The 20,943-nt window shown below is 40.9% G+C and overlaps 1 protein-coding gene across 2 annotated transcripts; it reads left to right on the forward strand.

The window, feature by feature from the left end:
- The first annotated feature begins 5,107 nt into the window (after window positions 1-5,107).
- dpr17 (defective proboscis extension response 17) lies at window positions 5,108-20,517 on the forward strand. 2 transcript variants are annotated; one of them, XM_017253724.3, is made up of 8 exons: window positions 5,108-6,022; window positions 6,307-6,620; window positions 6,727-7,135; window positions 16,637-17,499; window positions 19,160-19,397; window positions 19,481-19,695; window positions 19,783-19,888; window positions 20,003-20,517. In XM_017253724.3, exons 3-8 carry the CDS (start codon window positions 7,003-7,005, stop codon window positions 20,137-20,139), a joined length of 1,692 nt encoding a protein of 563 aa, XP_017109213.2. In that variant the 5' UTR covers window positions 5,108-6,022; window positions 6,307-6,620; window positions 6,727-7,002; the 3' UTR covers window positions 20,140-20,517. The 2 variants fall into 2 exon arrangements, with proteins under 2 accessions (XP_017109213.2, XP_017109209.2); XM_017253720.3 differs by having other exon boundaries at window positions 6,307-7,135.
- Window positions 20,518-20,943: the final 426 nt, after the last annotated feature.

A 20,943-nucleotide genomic window follows, 5' to 3' on the forward strand; every position in this document is an offset into this window, starting at 1 on the left:
ATAAATATAGGTACTGGCGCAGATTTGTGAAGAATCGATCCACAAATCAATTAAGATATTCCGCCCAAGAATTAGATGAATATTGGCAAAGATATGGGTTTCGCCGTGGGCCATATTGGCCTCCCATGCATTTCCCCCATTTCCGAAGGGGTCTACCCATAAAATTTGACAAAAAATCTAAAAAATATTTTGTTCCTGGATTTTGATGCAGATTTGTGAAGAATCGATCCACAAATCGTTTAAGGTATTCCGCTCAAGAATCAGATGAATATTGGCAAAGATATAGGTTTCGGCGTGGGCCATATTGGTCTCCCATGCATTTTCCCCATTTCCGAAGGGGTCTACCCATAAAATTTGACAAAAAATCTAAAAAATATTTTGTTCCTGGATTTTGATGCAGATTTGTGAAGAATCGATCCACAAATCATTTAAGATATTCCGCTCAAGAATCAGATGAATATTGGCAAAGATATGGGTTTCGGCGTGGGCCATATTGGCCTCCCATGCATTTCCCCCATTTCCGAAGGGGTCTACCCAGAATATTAGACAAAAAATCTAAAAAATATTTTGTTCCTGGATTTTGATGCAGATTTGTGAAGAATCGATCCACAAATCATTTAAGATATTCCGCTCAAGAATCAGATGAATATTGGCAAAGATATGGGTTTCGCCGTGGGCCATATTGGCCTCCCATGCGTTTCCCCCATTTCCGAAGGGGTCTACCCAGAATATTTGACAAAAAATCTAAAAAATATTTTGTTCCTGGATTTTGATGCAGATTTGTGAAAAATCGATCCAGAAATCGTTTGAGGTATTCCGTTATAGAATCGGATGAATATTGGCAAAGATATGGGTTTCGCCGTGGGCCATATTAGCCTCCCATGCATTTCTCCATTTTCGAAGGGGTCTACCCAGAAAATTTAACAAAAAACCTAAAAAATCTTTTGTTCCTGGGTTTTGATGCAGATTTGTGAAGAATCGATCCAGAAATCGTTTGAGGTATTCCGTTTAAGAATCAGACGAATATTGGCAAAGATATGGGTTTCGGAGTGGGCCATATTGGCTTCTTATGCATTTCCCCCATTTTCGAAAGGATCTTTGAAAAAATCGAATGATTTTGAACCACGATTGTTAACTTGTTAGGAATGTTTTGTTGAATATGATATACCCTATTTTTAATTATTCATAAGCCTATTAAAATCTAAGGACAATGACAGCCCACTAAAGAGGCATTGGAGGCATGAGGGTAAAAATGGGTTACCACTTAAGATGTCGAGACAAACCCGCAAACAATTTATATAAATTTAACCGTTACGATTATGCGACACAATCTTCATTAATTAGACACAAGTCGAACATAGAACAAATTAGCCAAGGGTCGCATTCGGAGGGTCCCACAACCCCAACCGACAATATCATTAACGTCACGTCGCTTTGTCCTTTGGACCCTTCTCCCTCTCCCCAGTTAACCCCTCATTTGTCCCTCCATTGGCAAAGGGTGCAGTAATTATATTTACCGTTAATCCTGATTCGCCACAAAAAGGAAGCTACTAACAGAAGGGAGTGAGGGGGAAAAAAAGTTGCAACAAAGAGCGTTAGTGTATCGGCAGTGGTTGGTGTTAAAACGAGGTTACGGCGGTTTCCATTAACCGTCCTCGCCATCAAGCCGTCGCCCATTCCTAAAACCGTCTCTATCCTTAACTCGATTGCTGTCTCGCTTTCCCCCTCTGCGTAGAACGCATTTACATAGGATTCGATTACGCGTTTTGTTTGCCTTTAATTGCAACACTCATCCGTTTTACTTAGCAGTTTGTATTTTGTTGCAATCGCTTCTGCCACTCTGCCAGGAAGGATGCCTCCCTATTCGTTTTCCGCCCTGCTTTAGCATTCGAAATGAAAAGCGTGAAGCGTAAAGTGCGTTTGGGTTTGATGGCTCGAACACAGAGACCTAGTGCTGCGGCACTCGAAACCAATTGATTCTCGAACTTTTACTGGTTGGCTGAGCAAATGAACACGGCTAGAGCTGGTCGCACCACAGCTGCATAAATTGTTGTCGCGCTTTCAGTTGCAAATGCAAAGGGAAAAGTGCACAATGTGGCTGCCACAGCTTCACTTTTCTCAGAGCCTAATAGCCTCAAAGAGCTTCCCTGAAATGCGCTTAGAGAATTAGACGGCTACTCCTAAAAGTAGGCCACTAAAGTGGAACGCATATCTGGCTTGAAAGGGAATTCGAATTGCCTGAATAGGGAGTTGGGTTTTAAGTGTTTAGTTACTTATTTGTACACCTCCAATATAGACACATTTTCTTTTGTTTGTGATTTTCAGGAAATGCTTAATCTGAGTTTTAAACAGATTTTAGTTTCTCTCTTGATCCTCTTTAATTCTGCTTTTATTTGGATTTTATTTTTCAGCAAAAAAATTCACTGCATCACTCTAAATTTTGACCACAATAATTGTAGAATTTATAGCTCAACTCAAGTGAGCAAATGTTCCATAAATTGTTGCAACATTGGGATTATTGGCATTTTCCGGTCATCCTCCAGCTCTCTCAGACGCCATAGCAAATATTTAATATCGTTGATGCATTTAAGGATGTTGTTGCCTTGGCCGCTGCGAAAAAATCGAACCAGCTTTTCTCATATGTGATTGCAAGTAAATCTATCAGAAATTTGTCTAGCATGTCAATGGAAATTCGCATATTCAGATCGAAGAGCAGGGCATTCTGCCAAAACGAACACGACGAGGGGAACAACTGAAAAAATATTTCTATATAAATACATATTCGTGTAGAAAATTGAAGGCTGAAGAAATCTGGCAAAATTGGGAAAAGCAATCATGAAGTATATGTATATTGGGATGTTGTGCGGAGGACCAACTTTCGAGTTTGCTTGTCGAAATGTGCCAGCCAATTCCTTCCTGCAACCTCTAGCTCCAGTTCAAAGTTCGATTGTTTCAAGACTCAAACAAATAATAGTGCGTATGTATAACCAAAAAAAATTATTTACAATTCAAGAAAATAAAGTTAAAAGCTGGTGTTACAAGAGTAAATGATGATATTTGTTTTCAATTGAAAACTTTTGATCTTTCACCTTAGCTTCCACCACAGATATTTTAATTTTGCAGAAACAAGAGAACACTTCTAGTTCTATTCTTTTTATTGGTTGAAGTAAAAATATAAGTATGGCATCGCATGAAATCACTTTATTTTTCAAGTGTTTTGCAGTCACTTTACTGCACATTAACATGTTGATCTTTTGTTTTATTTCAAGCCCGATTCATGGCTTTCGGCAGCATTAGGCAAGTTTCTGTTTTTGTTGTCTGGCTTTCGGCGGCGATAACTCGACTAACTGTTTTCTCTGGCTCAGAAAACGACATAAAGTATATTTTGATTATTTCGTGAGCTCAAAGTTGAGCATTTTAAGGCCCCCTGGCATTTTCATTTCAAATATACTTTTACGACAGTCTTTTGCCCGCCGCCCGCATGCCGACTGACACTTCTCGCATCCTGCAGGACCTTCCTCAGAATCCGCGGGCGAGGTGAGCCACATGGAAGTGAGTGAAATACCACAAATGGCGTGTAAACACAACAAAGAGGTAATAACAATGGCTGCCTGGATGCCAACAAGGTCCTTGACTCCGTGAGAAAGTTAGTGGGGTGGCGAGGGGGGCAGGACTCGTCCGCATTCCTGGAGCCTTTGAGAGCGATTCGACATGGGGCAGGACTCTCGCCTGGCACCCGCACTTTAGTAAACATTTTTATTTGTTTCTCCGTAAGCTGTGTCAATACACAATAAATTGAACAGTGCAAGAATTTATGTTGGCACTTTGAGAGGACGCCTGCCCCTTATCTTCCCACCGCCCTATGCCCTACGCCCAGCATCCCCAGAAACCGCCTTTTATCGCGCTGGGGCGTCAATTGCATGTTGGCCACCCTCTGGGGACTTAAAAGTTCAATAATATTTATTTGTTACTTGCTCTTTGACAACAAAGCACACAAGATTACACTCAGTCCTAGGCCGCCGTTTATCAAGCCGCGCATATTGGGCCCCGGAAAAATTCCAAGGACCTCTTACATAATGGCACATTCTCACACAATAGCCGAGACTCTTCATTTGGCAGTAAATTTCGGCCACTAAAGGCGATGATTTTTCAAAAGACACCAAAAAGCTAATTTAGTGACAGAATGCCAACGCGGTCACCACCGTGATTTACTGGGTCACCATTTGCAGGATGCCAATTACGCGCCACTGAGTTGTGTGACTTTAACCTCAAGGAAAATAAATAGAATGGACGTTAATAAGTTAATCTCAACTTAACCCACTTGAAATGTAAATGTTAAAACAATTTAAAAATTATTAAGGCAGAATATCATATGACCCATCCCCCTTTTTCGTGTTCTGAGTTTTTTAATTCCGGGGTTTATGATAAATATTTCGTATGTGTTAAACATTAATGTAAATCAATTCAACTGAAGAGCAACTGGTTAAGTCGTGTTGAAAGATGGTTGAATGGTTTTGTTTTAATATTTTAATCAGGTATGCCTTAACACTTAATAAACACTGCAGGCTAAAGGGCTTAAAAAAAAGGCCTTCATGTTTCATATGATAATCTTGACATATTGCATTGGAGTGAGCTACCTTTTTTAATATTATTTAATTGAACCGGGTTTGTAGAAGGCCTAACTTTAAAGGCCTACTTAAGATATATACATTTCAAAGCTAATTAAGGTCTACTACCTCAGTCGACAAATATTGTTTTTGTCCCAAATATTGGTATTCATATGCGACAAAAGCGTAGTATTGTACCCCGGAAACATATGTATTGTTGGTCAGTTACAAATAGTATCCGAGTCATAAACAAATAAATTTCAAATCTTAGCAAATCGAACCAATGCGCAGCCGCAAATAAACAGCCGGCAAAATGAAAGGGGCTTGGGTGTTCCGAGGACCGAGATTCCGGCTGGGGAAAGTCGGAACGAGCCGCAATCCGAACATTCCCCGACGGAATGAAACAGGGGGAAACACGTCCGTAGAACAGTCGGCAGCTTTGGGAACGAAGTCCTCCGGAATGTAAGGGCTTTGGTGGTACGGTCGCTGACGTTGACTGCACGCGTTTCAGTAGAAAATTTGCATCCTGTTCGCGCGGACGTGACTCGGATGGAAAAAGGGATAACACGATAAAAAGCCAATTTTCCGCGATGTCCGCTCAAGACATTACGGCGAAACGATAAACAGTGAAAATAAAGACGACAAAAAATATGCAAAGTGGAAAAAACAGGGAAAGGAAAAATTAAGACAAAGTTAAACCACTTGATGTCCCCTTGGGTGTGCTGTGTCCTGTGTCCTGCATTGCCGCTGGTCGAGTGTCTTTTGCCGAAATCACTTTTAAAATTTGTTTGCTTTCGTCGCATTCAAATGGATATTAGAATGCCGCGTTGAAGAAAACAAAAACAAAAAAATATCTGGGACCCAAGAAGCAAAACAGGACAAACAGAAGAGGATTTCTCCAAGGATGCGTAAGCGTCTGCCGTAACGTAAAAAGGGATTATTGTGCATCATTTCGGGCAACAAAAAAATAATATAAAAAAAAATAATAACAACAGGGATAAAGGCGATGGCGGAAATATTCTCGAGTCGGATTATGCGATAAATTGTTACTGAAGTGTAAATGTTTTCTCACGTGTTAAATCGTTAAATATAAGCTGGCCCAGCTGAAAGTTTCAAAACCGCAATTGTTCCAAGGTTTGGCCATAAGGTTATTGTAACTTATTACCAAGACTGTTAAATTTTAACGAACGGCTCCGTAAAAGTTGTTAAACACTATAAATGGTGAAAGTTCTTCAAGTTTTTCGTGCCATGTTAAAACTTTGTCCCATTAGTCATTGAGAACACTGGGTGATCGGGTGCTATAGTAGTTTTGCATGGAAACTGTTCTATTTATTAACTTTTGGCCCGTGGCTTGAAAAAGTGAGAAGTGAACGAAGAAAAGAAAATTTTATTAATTGCCAAACGATTATGAGGATGTAAGTGTAAAGAAGTTGGCTATTTTGATTTATATTTCTTTAAAAAGTTAAGAATTTTTCCATTGAATGAGATTTTAAAACCAAACTTTTATTCCACTGCTTTGATTTGGCAATATGCTTCAATTCGATACAATTTAAATAAATAACAATTGTAGAGTCAAAGTAAAGATTTAGAAAATGCATTTTCTGCATTTAATCTAAAAGATTGTTTGAAAAGGATTTGTTGAATTGGTTGAATTTTGTGAATAAATTAAAAGCCAACATTTTAAATTGGTTTTCCACAGGAAATATACTCAAGTCGAGCTGTGAAGCCAGTTTATTTGTTTATTTTTGAAGCCACTGCAGCGCCAATAAAAGTTTACCACTCAACAAAGGCGAAAACACTTAAATAAATATATAAATCAAGCAAAGTAAAAATAGTGCAAGCCAAGAGGCCACAAGAGCTGGGGACTAAACAATGAAACTGAAAGAAAATCGGTTGAGCAAACGAAAACGCAACGAAAAACTTGTGGCAGACCCATAAAGAAGAGTTGCAATCTCTTTCTGAGGAAAATAGAAATAAAATAGAAATCAAATCGAATGAAATAAAATCGAGGAGGTAAGAGCATCCCCAAACGGAGAGAGCCAAAGAGCCAGCCTCCAGCGTATTAATTCAATAAACCTATTTATCTGTGACTTGGACTGGGATTTGTTGGGTGGAGCAGAGCGGAACGGAGGATGCGACAAAGTTTGCCAGCCAAGACGGCGCAGTGCAATCAGCAGGTCCTGGATCCCAATCCGATTCCAAGGAGTCAGAGCAGCCAGATTCGATGCCGCAAACGAGTCCCAATTGGAGCCAGGCGGACAATGAGCGCACAAAAGGCGCTGTAAGTGTCATTGCAGCCAGGAACTGGGCCACTGGGACTGCCACGCAGGACTAGAACTAGCAAAACGCGGAAGGAGCTGTAGAATCAGGACCAGCCACGTTGACAACTGCAGAGATGACAGGAGTAACATTAGCAATCGGAAGAAGGGAAGCAACGGGGCAGCGTGGGTGTCGCCACTTGCTCCTTACTTCCAGGCCAGCGTCCTGGCTCCTTCTACTCTCGGCGGCAGCTCTCGGCTGTGGGATGCGTAAGTACAGCTCGGGGTTTTCCCACCCATTCTCCTTGGGTGACTTTCATACATTTTTGATTTAATTTAACGCATTCATGTCGCACACTGCAAACCGACCTGACACTTCATTATTTTACTCTATTTAACATCCTGTACTATACAAATTTTTAATGTAACATAAAAAAGAAAACATAAAAAATTAGAAAACAGACAAGTAATAGAAACAGTGTACCATTTTTGTATCCTTTTACCCCATTACTCATATATTTCTCTAAGTGCACACACACTCTAGGATAATAGCACTCGTAAGCGTGTCCCAGAAGACGCGACATGGCTGCTGGCAAATTATTTTAGTGATTCTGGATCAGCAGGGGATGAGGGCCCAAAGCCAATTGTCTTTGGCGAAACTTGTCCTTGGCAATTGTGTGGGTCCTTTTGTTTCATTTGATTTGCCGAAATTAGATTAGACGAAGCCACGAGGTCACTAAATAGGAAAACAGTGGTCTACAAGAATTGATAAAATGTGGCATTTGAAGAGAAAAGTTAAGACGCATCGCCGCTACCTTATCTGAATGTAATTAGATTTCAGACCACAATAAAAAAATTTTGAAAAAAAACATTACTTCCTTTTCTCTAAATTTCTCCATATACATTTTGAAAAGGCTTGGTTTCTGATAAAGACTTTCTCAACTGAAAGACATTAGTTTCGATTAAATTTCAATGCTTTCTAATTCAGTCTGAAGTGGTTTAAGTTACCAAGAAATTAGACACTGACAACAAATAATTCCGCTAAGCTTTGGGGGTAATTTATTTTAATTAGACAAATGAAGGATTGCAAATATAATGAAAATGAAACGAAATATTTGGAGATGGCTTTGGAATATTTATTTAAAATAACTAAAACAGCCAGTAGTTGTAATTGGTAAATTGGTTTAATTAATAATTATAGCCTAAAACATTTTACAACTTTTAAATACGAAATTGCTTTAATTGGCTCAACATATACAGGAGAATATTGAAATGTTGAGGAACTTTTTCCAATTTATGAACAATTATCCGCACTACTAAGCTGAAAAGTTTGACTGGGCTTCTCGGCTGCTTCCGAAAAGTATGAGGATGAAAAATAGTTTGCGCAAGGTCCTTAACCCCAATGCTCCTTTTGGCAGAGGTAGCAGCTGCTCTACTGCTATTCAACTGCCCCATAATCAAGGCGAAAATAAAACAATAAATTTCTCTTTCTTTGCCAAGCGAGAGCAAACCTTTGGGTCACCCTTTCTCTGCCGTACAATTGCTGGTGGAAGGCATTAACGAAATTGAAAACTTGCCAAAAAATGTTTAATAAACACATTTTCAGTGGCGCTCTGGGGTGTGATGGCCAGAAGGCATCTTCCCATTTACCCAAATCCCCTGAACGTGTTTCTCTCCCCCCTTAGCAAAATGCGCTTTCGAAAAGTTTGAGTGCAACTCGTTATGCCAAAATACAGAATGGTCCAAACAAAGCAGATGCAAGCCAACTTTGCCAGCCCTTTCCAACTATTTGTAAGCCCTTCCCCAGAACAGTCAAAAATATATAATACGGCCAAAGTTTGGCTTGCTGTTGCTTCTATTGTTCGGTCAAAAAACTCATTCTGAATTTTCGGAAATTTTGGTCGGGGATTTGCGGAGGAAAGGTTTATGAGGGCCTGCATTCTGTCGGATTCCTGCTAATTTCGGGAATGTGTCGACAAAGTTATTGTGTTCCAATCAAAGCGGCCTACAGATTGACTTGGCCTGACCTCTCACACCCCGACTCATTACACCTGGCCAAATGACCGGAATCCTTTAAGGCTCAGCTCAGGGGTCGTGATGTCCTGACGTCCTGTCGTGTGTGCCAGGGCCAAAAGTGTTTGCTTACCTTCATAAATTATAAATGGGTTTGCGGAGAGACCAAAACAACAGCACAACCACGACAACAACAGCGACCCTTAGGCGGCTATAGTGTGCGACACACAGTAGCACACGTTGTCAGTTGACCCCAGCCAGGCATGTCCTGTGATGACGGAAAATATTGTAACACAAACAAAGTTGGCAATGGGTTGGAAGCTGCCTGGGCCGGACCACCAGCACATGACAGTGCCACAGGTCAAAATAGTATCCCACGGTGGGCCAAGTTGTAACTGATGTGTTTACTAGTAGGCGAACAAATTTGATCACTTTAGAGGACTTGAAAAAATCGACGACTTTTTTGATAGAGAAAATCTTTTCCAATTTATGGCCAACCAGTTTGGTGTGTGCGAATTGGTTTCCAATTCAAAAGTGGTACTTAATATAAGGATTGAAGCTATTGAAGGATACAATGTAGTGATATCCATATGCGAAAATCAAGATCTTTTCAAAAATCTTTCTTGACTGTAAAAATTATAGGTCCTTCATTTTAATATCAATTTGATGGTTCCACTTGTCGGATGACAGACTTTTGTGTACAATATTCGCCCACTGTCACACATTCCCCATGCTACTAACAATTTCCTGTTACCATACACAATCACGCTTACAATGTAAGCGGAATGGCCTTGATGCGCTTTTGGCTCGCAAAATGTGAGCTGAAATTATTCAGAGGGTCAGAGGCGAGAGCTGCAGCCTCGGCGCTTTGGGCAATCAAAGACGACAACAAGTGAGTAAGTGTATGGGGCATTTAATTGCTCAGAGAATGGCCCACAGGACACAGGACCTCGAATGGAGGATAAAAACCCTGAGAGGGCTGCAGGGGGAAAGACAGAACACAGAGCTCGAAATGACCCACAAATGACAAAGTGCAGCGACAGTCAACGAGCCTTGTCTTCATTTCTTGCCGAAGTGTGAAAAGAACAAGACAAACCGCCCAAAAAAAATCAAGAAAAACAAAGATACAAAGGAAAAGAGCCTCTTGGCCAAAAATGCGGAAATTTATGAATCGCCGCAGGAGGCTGGGGTGGGGAAAAACGGGATGCCGAACACACTCCTTCCAGGCAGGAGACCCCATGAAAAATTGTTTTATTTCTGGTCAACGTTTGCCTACTTATTTATGGCTGCCGGCAAGCCTTCTTCTCCTCAACATTCTTCGTCCGCAATCTCCTCTAGTTGGCTAGCTAAATATTTTCCCTGGAAGCCATAAAAATCAAGTAGATAACAGACGAGTCATGAGAGATATTCGTATAGCGTTGAGATTTCGCATAATTATTTCGGTTGATTTATATTTTGGAGAGGCAGTAGGGAGCAAGGCTTTAATGAAAGCAAAATATATGGAACTCTGGCGACACAATATATTTTCATTTAAGATAATTTTATGAATTTGTCCCCAAGTTTTCAGGGAAAATTAAATTAGAAGTCACTGAAAATGGCCAAGAGCAATATTTGATAGAAAAGTTTGCTTAACTTAAAATATTGTTAAATTTTTAACTTCATAGCTCACAAAATTATTCAGGCCTTATTTATTTTTAAATGTTCCAGGAAAAAAGGAAGAAAGTAAATGTTTGATTTTATCATTTTATGTATTTTTTCCAGAAAATATGACTTTTCCATTTATAAACAACTTTTTATCTTCACCACGAGGCCATTGTGCCATCCATCCCGAAATCCATTTAAATTTAGACTTTACCATTTTTTGGCATTTAATTTCCCTCTAGATTTTGGTTCGACCACAGTTCACTTATCATGCCCATCCCCCGCAAACGGATTCATCTTCATCAACTTGAACCTTTCGTATCATAAATTATTTATGTTTATGCACATTGTGATGACATTTGATCACAAGTGCTTGGAATTCCCATAAATATTTGAGTAAAAAATCAAACAAAGGAGGGGAGGAATTGTATTTAAAGTGGCATTTATCAAATCGATCAATAAACAATTACCAAAAGCGGAGGCGACGACGAATACCGAGGCGGATTCTTGCAAAATAAATAAATAAATAGCTCTTGGAGAGAGTATAGCCATGAAATCTTATAGAAATTGTACCAATATGTGCACACCATCCTAGTATCATTGTGTGTGTTTTTGGGGCAAACACGCTGCGATGTCTACGCATTAAAGATACATTTGCATGTGTTTGCCTCTAGAATGTGGGGGTATTTGAGTGGGTGATACCCCGCTCCCGGCTCCCGGTTACAAGCTCCCACTCGTTCGAGTGGCTTCCGCCGAACGGAGATGTTTGTGTTTAGTGTGAAATTGCTTTCTGCTGCCATTATCCAAGGATTCATTCAAAAACTGAAACATATGTTGGGTGTCACTGTGAAAATTATACACGCCATGTTCGGGCCCAATGCGATGGGCACGGGCATTCAATGTGGGTTACCATGCTGCCCCAGAGCCTTCATTCTGCTCACTTGGCTCTTTGTCGGTACACCCACTTTTGTCGGTGACTGTGCACGGGCTCAATTTATTTTTATGGCATCGTGTTCTTCGGTCTACGTGTTTCCAACAAACAGGCGGCAAAAGTGAAACAGCAGCTCCACTCTTTCTTTCTTTCTTTTTTGGTTCCCCTTTTGAGGTTCATTTCAGTTTCAGTTTCGCAGTAAATTGAAATTGGAGCATTGCCCAGCGTTGCGTATACGCAGTGTTGTATAGTTTGTACCCAGTTGCCTGTTGTCTGTGCGGTGCGTGCTGCGAACCTTGAGCTAAAGTAAACTTGTTAATGGCCATGTTGAGGCGACTGGTTTTTGGGTTCTTATTTAACGTATATTTTGGCAAATTTAATTTCCAAAGTAGGATTGAAAAGGGTGCCATTAATAAAATATACTATGTATCGAAAAAACATTTCGGAACTGCTAGTATCTTAGTATGTATTCCTATTAAAAATAACAATTATGGGTTTTACTAAGAGCTAGGTTTGGATATTTTCATACAGTCGCTTTTAGAGCTCTCTCCACATCTTATTTCTGTTTATATTTAGCCCCAAGACTCTGCACTTAATGGGATGCCCAACAAGTAATTTAGCCCATTTGAACTTTAATTGCTTCGGCGGTTCCCAAAGGGGACTCATTAAGATTGCCAACCAGCAGCCAGAAGAACTCAAATCCGGCGACACAACTATCAGCCTCAGAGCCTGCTCCCCGCTTCCCCCTTTCGGGCCAACTTAGATAGATGCAGCAATCCGAGTCCTCGGACTCGTGTTTTATGTGCACTCGAGGCGGCTATAATCCAAAGTGCTCCCCGGTGAAAAGTTTTCTGGTTTTATGCGAGCGAGTATATGTGTCGGCTGCTCCTTTGCATGCCCATGTCCTCCTCATAAACACCAACGCCAGAAAACTGGCAAACAGGCGGATGCGGGTCGGATGCGGGTAGGGCTTCGGTTTAGGTTACAGGTGCGGATGGAGCTGCGGATGGCCACGAGTCAAGTGGCCCTCTGTCTTCTTTTGGCCACAAGCGCTCGACGTTTTAATTACGGCCGCGATGCCATCGACGTCATTTTGTCCTTGCAAAACAGCCATGACTTTTTATTGGACATGTAATTATTGCGAGTTTTTTTTTTGGGCTGGAAGGCCCACGCATATTTTTTATAATTATATGGAAAATGAAGACAGAAAAGTTGCCGCATTTGGGCAAAGCTGATGCGAGTGCTCTAACGCCACGCTAATGATGCACGTGCCACGAAGATTGCGCGAATTAAGACCTCTTGAACTTTGGTCGCTCCGAAACTTGATTATTTGTATACTACAGTAATAGAGGGAGAGGCAAATAATAAGTTTAATTAAATATTTATAAATTTTTTAAAGTTATTAACTTGTGAAAAACAACATTCAGATTTAATTTGTATGAAAATAAAACACATTTTTTATCTGTTAATTATGCTACAATGGCTAATTAAGATATGTGATTAAACAAACATGTTTTTTAACATTTTTTGTTCATTTAATTAAACATATTATCTCGAATTAAATTCCAATTTATTTTTTTTTTATTGCATAACAACAACAAAAATACAACTAAATCCAAACACATTTTTCTTTGTGCTGGTAATTTCTGTGTCTCACTTTCTCGCACGATTTTGTGCAGCATCATAAAAGGAAAACTCCATGAAATATTAACTAAGGGGTCAAAGTGCCAGGACAAGTACACCATATGGGCCAGTCTGGACACGATCCACCGCCCCAATCCCCACTTTAGCCTCCACTCAGGTGACTACGTCATTGGTATCCAGGGCTACAGAATACAAAATAAAGCATGCCACATGACAGGCACTTACACAATGGGCGGGCTTAGGCCCTTTTGATGGCTTTAGAATGGAATAGTTTTCAAAACAGATTTCTACGGCTCATCCTAAGCATTTGTGATAGTTAAAATAGCTTCACCATGGGAGTTTCAGGTTCTAAGAGACATTCTTTTAATTACTCAGCGCTTGAGGATATCGCTTTGTATTGTCCTGCGTAGATATACCTGACCTATGCAGTAAAATAAGCTTCCCCTGAGAATTTTTCCAGTTAACGAGGGCCTGAACAGGAACTGTGGATCGAATTACTGCCCCCAAGTTTATTTAAGGACATTTTTCTACGGAATAATGATATCAATGTTCACTAGCCCCTAGCCCTGATGCGATGTCTCATTTTGTAGTGGGCTAAGCCAATTCCTAAATTTTCATTAGCCCCAGTTTGTTGGCTGTTTCTGTCTGGCACCGGTCGAGTGAACGCCAATTTGAGTAATTTTTGCGTCAGCCGTTTGCCTAATTTGTGAGCATTACTATTCCGCAGGCATTCCGGCTAGAGCCGGCTTAAAATATGAACTTCAGTCGGGGGACTACGGATCTGGGACCCGGATCTAGGGTGCGGATGAGGGAATGAGGGCCATTGCCATGACTGCGGCCAATTTTGGTGAAGGAAAACAAGAAAACAATTTGAGTCTTATTGCACGTTTCACTCTTTTCCCTCTCGAGTGTGTGCCTGTGGGTATATACTACATAGTATGATGGGTGTTTGTTGTGTGTGTCTGACTGTCGTCAAGTGCTCTAAATGGCTGGATCACACTTCTTCCTGGCTAACCCAAAATAAAAAGGGCAAAGGACACGGCAGAATGCAGAAAACTAATCGGATTTGTGGGAATAGTTTTTGGCAGGTTTTGGGCCTTTAACAATTCGCTTTCTTTCCAACTAAAAGCCTGTTCCAATTACAAATACTGAATGTACCACAGAAATAAATTCCGTTTTTCCGGTTTTTTGTTTGAGTAAGCATTTTTCTTTGTGAAGAAATCAAACCCGATTTGATTGTCGGCTAAATCGGTTTTAATTGAAAATGCAAACTCTGCCTTAAGCAAGCTGTTCTGGATTTGCTTTTTTCTCTCCTCAAACACCCCTCCTCATGGGATTTTCCATCTTGACATTCCAAACAAAGCGAAAACGAATAGGGGGAGGATAAAAATATTCCACTCTGCAGTGCGGTTTAAATTTACTATTTTTCTGTGAGTGAAATTTTCAATTTGCATTTTAACAAAAAAAATGGCTTGCAACCTTTTTGCCGGGCCGGGGTTCGACCTTTGGGGTGGACCTTATCAACACAGCCAAATCACACGCATTCGTTTGAAATGATTTCGTGGGGAAATTTATGCGGTTGCCCTGTGGATTCTCTTTTTTTCACTTGGCTCTACTTTTTGTGGCTATTCTTTTTTTGTGGTTGAGCCTCGAGACACGTAGAATTTTTGGGGCAGCTGAAAGGTAACGAGAACGGCTGAAATTTCTTGCTCTACCTAAATCAAGGCCCTGACAAGCACGTGAAATGAAATAATTTAAAAATGCAAATTCTGTGTTATCAGCCCGGTGAGATCTTGGCCCTGAAAATCAGTGCTCAATTCCAGGTTCCTTCTTCTGGCCCGTTTTTACTGAGCATTGAACTGGCTGGTTGTTGCTGGATATCTTGCCACAAATGAGTTTGTTTTCCTCTCACGAATGCCTTTGAAATGTATAATTTTCAAGAATAATATTGATGTTTGATAAATCTGGGCTTGAACATTGTTTAGTCATCTCTTAATATAGAATATGAAAATTTAAGGTTGCTTACTGCTTGCAAAAAAAAAAAAACATCATCAGAACAGTCTCTTAGTCCAAATAATTAAACGGATTTCTTGGAAAAGCACAAAAAAAAGTTTTGTGAAGTTTTTCAATATTTTATTAAGCTGAAAACTTAAATTTCCCAGAAATATTGAAATCAAACAATTTCAAGTGCACACCAACATGTTCATTTTCTTCCTCCCGGTTTTTGCGGTTTGCTCAAAACTTTTCCCTTGAATGACTTCGACTGCCAAGTTCACGCCTCCGCCTTGTCCTTCTCCGCCCCTCAATTTAGTTGGTGCTTAGCCCCGGGGCCGGCATGTCCTTTTCAGAGTGTTTGAGGCAGAAAGTTGTTCAAATAAGTTTTTTTTTGGTTGGGGTGTTGAGCTAATCAATGTTGCGGCGTTTGCCTAGTCGTTCAGATGGCCTTTCATTTCATTTTTTATAAATTTATTGCCTAAAGTTATTAGCTTTGTAATCTTTTAATAAAGTTTTGCACAAATTGATGAAACTTTATTTGTTCAGGATAAATACATACGTTTTTTTTTGCTATCAACTGGGCAAATATTATATTTTGCGCGATATTTGTGATATATGACACATTTGTGTTCAGCAAATAAATAAAATACGATTGCAGGCCACTGAAAAATCTGGAATGTAAATAAAAATATATTTATTTGTTCGGGCTGGATTTCATTTGATTAATTAGGACGAGGTGCGAGGACAGGTGCGGTGGCGAGCGAGTGGGTTCTTGATTTGATTTCCCTCGTCCGAGGAGCCCAGGATGTGGGGTACACGTGTAGTATACGCAATGATTATGAGGCTGAAGTTACCATTTATTTTTTATGCTGAGTTTTCCTCTAGGGCACAAAGTCGCAAACATAAAAAGGAAAAGTTTAAAAGGGAAACACAAACCGGCAATGCCAAAGAGGAAAAGGCAGCCAAGGCTACAAAAAAACAAACAACTTTTAGCAGTAGAAAGCGTGCTCGCAGAAAAATTGAAACTGAAAAAGGAAAGAGCGAACAAACGCAATGAAAGCCACCACAGGCAGTGACATTAAGCGGCAAATTTTTACGATTTTAATTAGCATAAAAGCGTAATTGAAAATTAACTGAAACGAAATACATACACTCTACGCCTCTGAGTGCGAGTGTGTGCGAAGGCCTCACACTCGCTCCGGGGGAAGCGTGGGGGAAATCTCATTTGTTTCCCCGGCATTTTAATTCATTCGCCTTGCATAAGCCGATTGCAATAATTTTCCTTAATTTCCAAATGCTTTGATGTGCGCCACAAACATTTATTAAATTTATTTATTTAGGATTCCTTCGTTTAAATTAAGCCAAATATTGCATTAGCAGAGAATGGTGGGAATCATTTTGATGATATTGTTTTGTTTTAAATATTACCCATTTATATAATTTTTTGCTGTATTATTCCTGCATTAAATTCCTACCTTAAATAGTTAAACCACAGAAAATAGTCAGTAAACAACCACAATACACTTTTTTTTCGATCACGCCCACAGAACTTGTCACCTGCAGTCCCCAGGAGACACAAGCATCCTTGGCAGCGGAAGTTATCCGAGGACTGGAGCCTGAGACAACTGAGGGACACAGGCCTACAACAGCCACAAGATCCACTTTGCCAGATAGGCCACTGACAACACAAAACGATCTAATTACGACAGCCGGCAGCTTGACGACAGCAAAAAAGCTGCCACAGCAACCAGCAACAACTGAGGCAGCAGCAAAGGCAATGGCATCGAGTCTGTGGAGCACGGCCGCAGCCCGGGGCATGCCATCAGCAGATATGGCTGGGACAACGATGGCATGGACCCAGTCAGCACAAATTGGGCTAACTACTGAGTCCACAGTGAGGCAAACAGAAGCTCCTACAGCAGCAACACAAGCCGCAACAGCAGCCCAGCCAGCAGCAGCAACATCAGAGATGCTCATATCAACAATTTATCCGCCATCGGCGGAAACGGATGCGCGAAACTCCATTGGAAGGATGCCTGCGGAGGCGGAGGTGGAGGCGCATCCGGGTGTCGCCGATTCACTGACCAAGGGCTTCTCCATTCCCACTTTCCTGCCCCCATTTCCCGTTTTTGCGGCAGCGGATCTGCCCGCTTACCGCGCCGCCGCCGATGCCGCAGCCCAGGCAGCAGCCGCGGCCGAGGCAGAGGCCGCCAAGGCAGCCGCCGCATCCTCCGAAGCGGTTACAATATCGCCGGAGGAGCAGCGTCGGCGAACATATACGGAGCAGAAATCGTACTTGGCCGCCAACCGCGGGATTGGGACTGAGGGCGTGGGGTTGCGACGCAACCTGACAATGCCGGTGCTTAACCTCACGGCGCAGATGGGAAACCACGCCTACATGCCATGTCAGGTGAGTGTAAACGACACTGCAAAAAATTATGTGAAAAATATATTTTAATAAAAAAAAGTTTCATGTATTATCGAAGTTCTTTTAGTTTAGCTACTATGCTAAAAGCTTTGTTTAAAAATTTTACTCTAACCAATTTATGAATATTAAAATTTATTAATTAATTAAATGTATCAACGTTTAAGGACTTTTTTTTAGTGTGTACTTGTTGGTTTTTGTGAATTCCGATTGGCTTGGGGTGGGCGACCTCAGTGGGGTAAGCCATTAAGGTTTGCTTGCGAAAGGGTTTTTTAATACGAGATTACGTTTAATTGCGAATATTACATTTAAATTAAATGTCACGTGTCATAAATAGGTACCATCCGGTTAAGCTGCTTTACGAAAAAAATGTATATCATACAAAAGCAAATTAATCAGGCTGATGTCAAAAATTGCGTAAGAGTAGGCCTAATTTGATGGGTGGCTTTGTAAAATGTCTCAACGGGAATTTATTATAAATGAAATTATTGAATTTATTAAAATGACTAGAGCTCTTGTCCCACAAGCTCAAAGCTGTTGCTGAAAATAAGCCTTTTAGTTGTAACCGAGACATGAAAATAATAAACTTATCTGGCAGGCTTGAAGGGATTAGCTTAATTTTAAAGCCACACGCACTTGAGCAAAGTGCTTTTTTTGCTTCCGAATTCCTTTTTAATTTCAACGGACCGGAGATAAAACTACCATTTACATATTGCACACAGACACGCTTTCACACATTCGCCGACACACATATGGATACGGATACACAGTAGAGCAGATACAGATACAGATACATACAAGGATATCGCTACAGATGGTAGGAAGCGAAACACTTATTTGCATGCATACATATTGCAAAATGTATTTTACATACAGCTACAACAGACATCAAATTTACATGCGTACGTAGGTGTTCTTGGCCGTATCTGTAAAATAGACTTGGACAAAAGCGGTAGAAGAGCAGACCGTGAAAGGGCAGGATAAAAAAAATATATACGATATACAGAAATATATATGTATAAATTGTATGGAATTGTAAACTGTAAATAGAAGCATGGGCGGTTGTTTACGTCATAAAAAATAAACGTAAACAGAATGAATTGTTGATATGCAAATGAAATTATGCTGATCTGGGCCTGGACCACAACAGGGCCAAAACAGGAGCCGACAGGACACCAAAGTAGGTCCAAAGCAAAACGAAGAGAACTGTGAGAATATTTTAGCTTTAAGTTGGCCCAGAATCCGCCATCATCTGCTTCCTCATTTCCATTTCCTGGTCTCGTCGAGATCTAAGATTTTACGTCCGTGGACTCGTTTGAGCCATCAGATTTTTTGCAACTTAACACCGAAACGACAGGCAGAACGTGGCCGGATTATTTTAGTTCCCCGGCTCCGGGGTAATTATTCATGTATGGATTAGTTCAACATCGAATGCAATCTGTGTAATGTGAAAGCTCATTAGCAGCAGATTGCCAAAGATTTACATAATAATAGTTATGTTAATGCTGGTTGCTTGAGCTTTCATGCTTTTATAGTTTAGTGAACTAAGAAATCATAATGGAGTACTCTGACTTTAATTTTGATTTCCACAGAGTTGTGTGGGAGTTGTATATTAATTTAATTTTTTTCTCTGGTGCAATTTCAGATCCACCGTCTGTCCGACAAACCCGTCTCTTGGGTGCGAATCCGGGATAATCACATCATCAGTGTGGACGAAACAACCTTCATTGCCGATGAACGTTTTCAGTCGATTTTCCAGGAGGATCACGACTACACCTGGTCCCTGCAAATCAAATATGTCCAGCCAAGCGATGCCGGCTGGTACGAGTGCCAGATGGCCACCGAGCCTAAGCTGAGTGCCAAGGTGCACTTGCAAATAGTCAGTGAGTGTTCACATTTTTCGAAAAAAAAAAAAAAACCATATTTACAGACCAAAATGTATTTATTTAATTAAACCCTCTTACAGCTCCCAAGACTGAACTGATTGGGGATCAGAGCCGCTTCGTAAAGGCGGGCAGCAAGGTGGCACTTCATTGCATCGTCCGGGGCACTCTGGACCCGCCCAAGTACATCATCTGGTTCCGGGGCCAGAAGAAGATCAGCGAGAACGATGAACGCACCGGATGGTACACCCAACTGGATAGAAATATCTTTGGAACTGTGGGCGATAATCAAAACACGGTAAGTGAAGTGTTTACTGCCTTGGGGGATTGGACATAAACGGTAAGCTGAAGACAGTAAACGGCTAACGGTTGACGGTTATTGCAGATCGGCTCGTTGATAATACCGGTCGTGCGGAAAGAGGACTCCGGCAATTATACGTGCCAGCCGTCGAACAGCGTTTCCGTATCTGTGGACCTGCACGTGCTGAGCGGTAAGTTGAGGGCCCCCGGCCTGTCGCATCCAATTTCTATTTCTATGTGAGGTGAAATGAATGATTCGTATTAATCGCAACTGTCGTCGGTCGACGAATTACTATGGCCAACAGGTGAATACTCCGCATCGGCCATCATGTCAGCGGCGGCGAGGACAAGTACGAGGACCGGCGAAGGGAGCACGTTCCAGGCGATGCTCGGACTCCTGGGCGTCCTCGGACTCCTGCGGGCAATGCAGCCCCGGACGTGACTGGCCTATTGAACGCTGACCTGGGTCGCGCATCCGACTTCCAATTATTTGTAAGCTTTCGCGCCATCTGCAGTTACGTAACTTAGGTTAGAGATTAATTAAAGTCGGCCTTGTAAATAGCGGCAGGAGCCCGGATTGACGGCTCCATAATTAGGTTAAATGTTACCATAACTCTCATGTCTGCGTGTCTCACATACTCCCCCATACTTGATTCAATCTAATGTACATTCAATTTAACACATACACTCCATTTCAAGTTGTGAAATCGAATCAATAATTAGATTATTGTCGCAAGGAAGTTATGAAAAAATTATAAATATACAGCCATTGAAAATTCATCATAAATAAAAGGCATTCAATAAATCATGTGAAAATTTATGGAAATTTGTCGGTGCTTTCTGTGTTCTGTATTTTTGGTCTGGCTCATCGGAATGGTAAATCATTTATGAATGTTATCATGCTTAACAAATTGGTTTGCATGAGTTAGTATTCCCCGGTGTTTCGCTGATTAAAACTTCCAATAAACCAAAAAATTATTAATAATCATTTGGGGGAAATATAAATCATATTTGAATAATTTTCACAAATAAAGTTGCTTTAATTGATAAAATATATTATTATCCTATGCCAGTCACCAACTGTGGTCTGTCAAAAAGGATCCACAGGCTTAATAGTCCCACCTTTTTTTTCGCTGCCTTTTCCATTTAAATTAAAAGCGTTAACCTGGCTTAGGCATTAATAGACCCTGAGCCGAGCTGACCCTGGTTCGCCTCAGCGTGACTACATTATCCCCAACTTACCCCA

The sequence above is a fragment of the Drosophila bipectinata genome, chromosome 3R (genome assembly GCF_030179905.1).
Source record: "Drosophila bipectinata strain 14024-0381.07 chromosome 3R, DbipHiC1v2, whole genome shotgun sequence".
In the NCBI taxonomy this organism is placed as follows: domain Eukaryota; kingdom Metazoa; phylum Arthropoda; class Insecta; order Diptera; family Drosophilidae; genus Drosophila; species Drosophila bipectinata.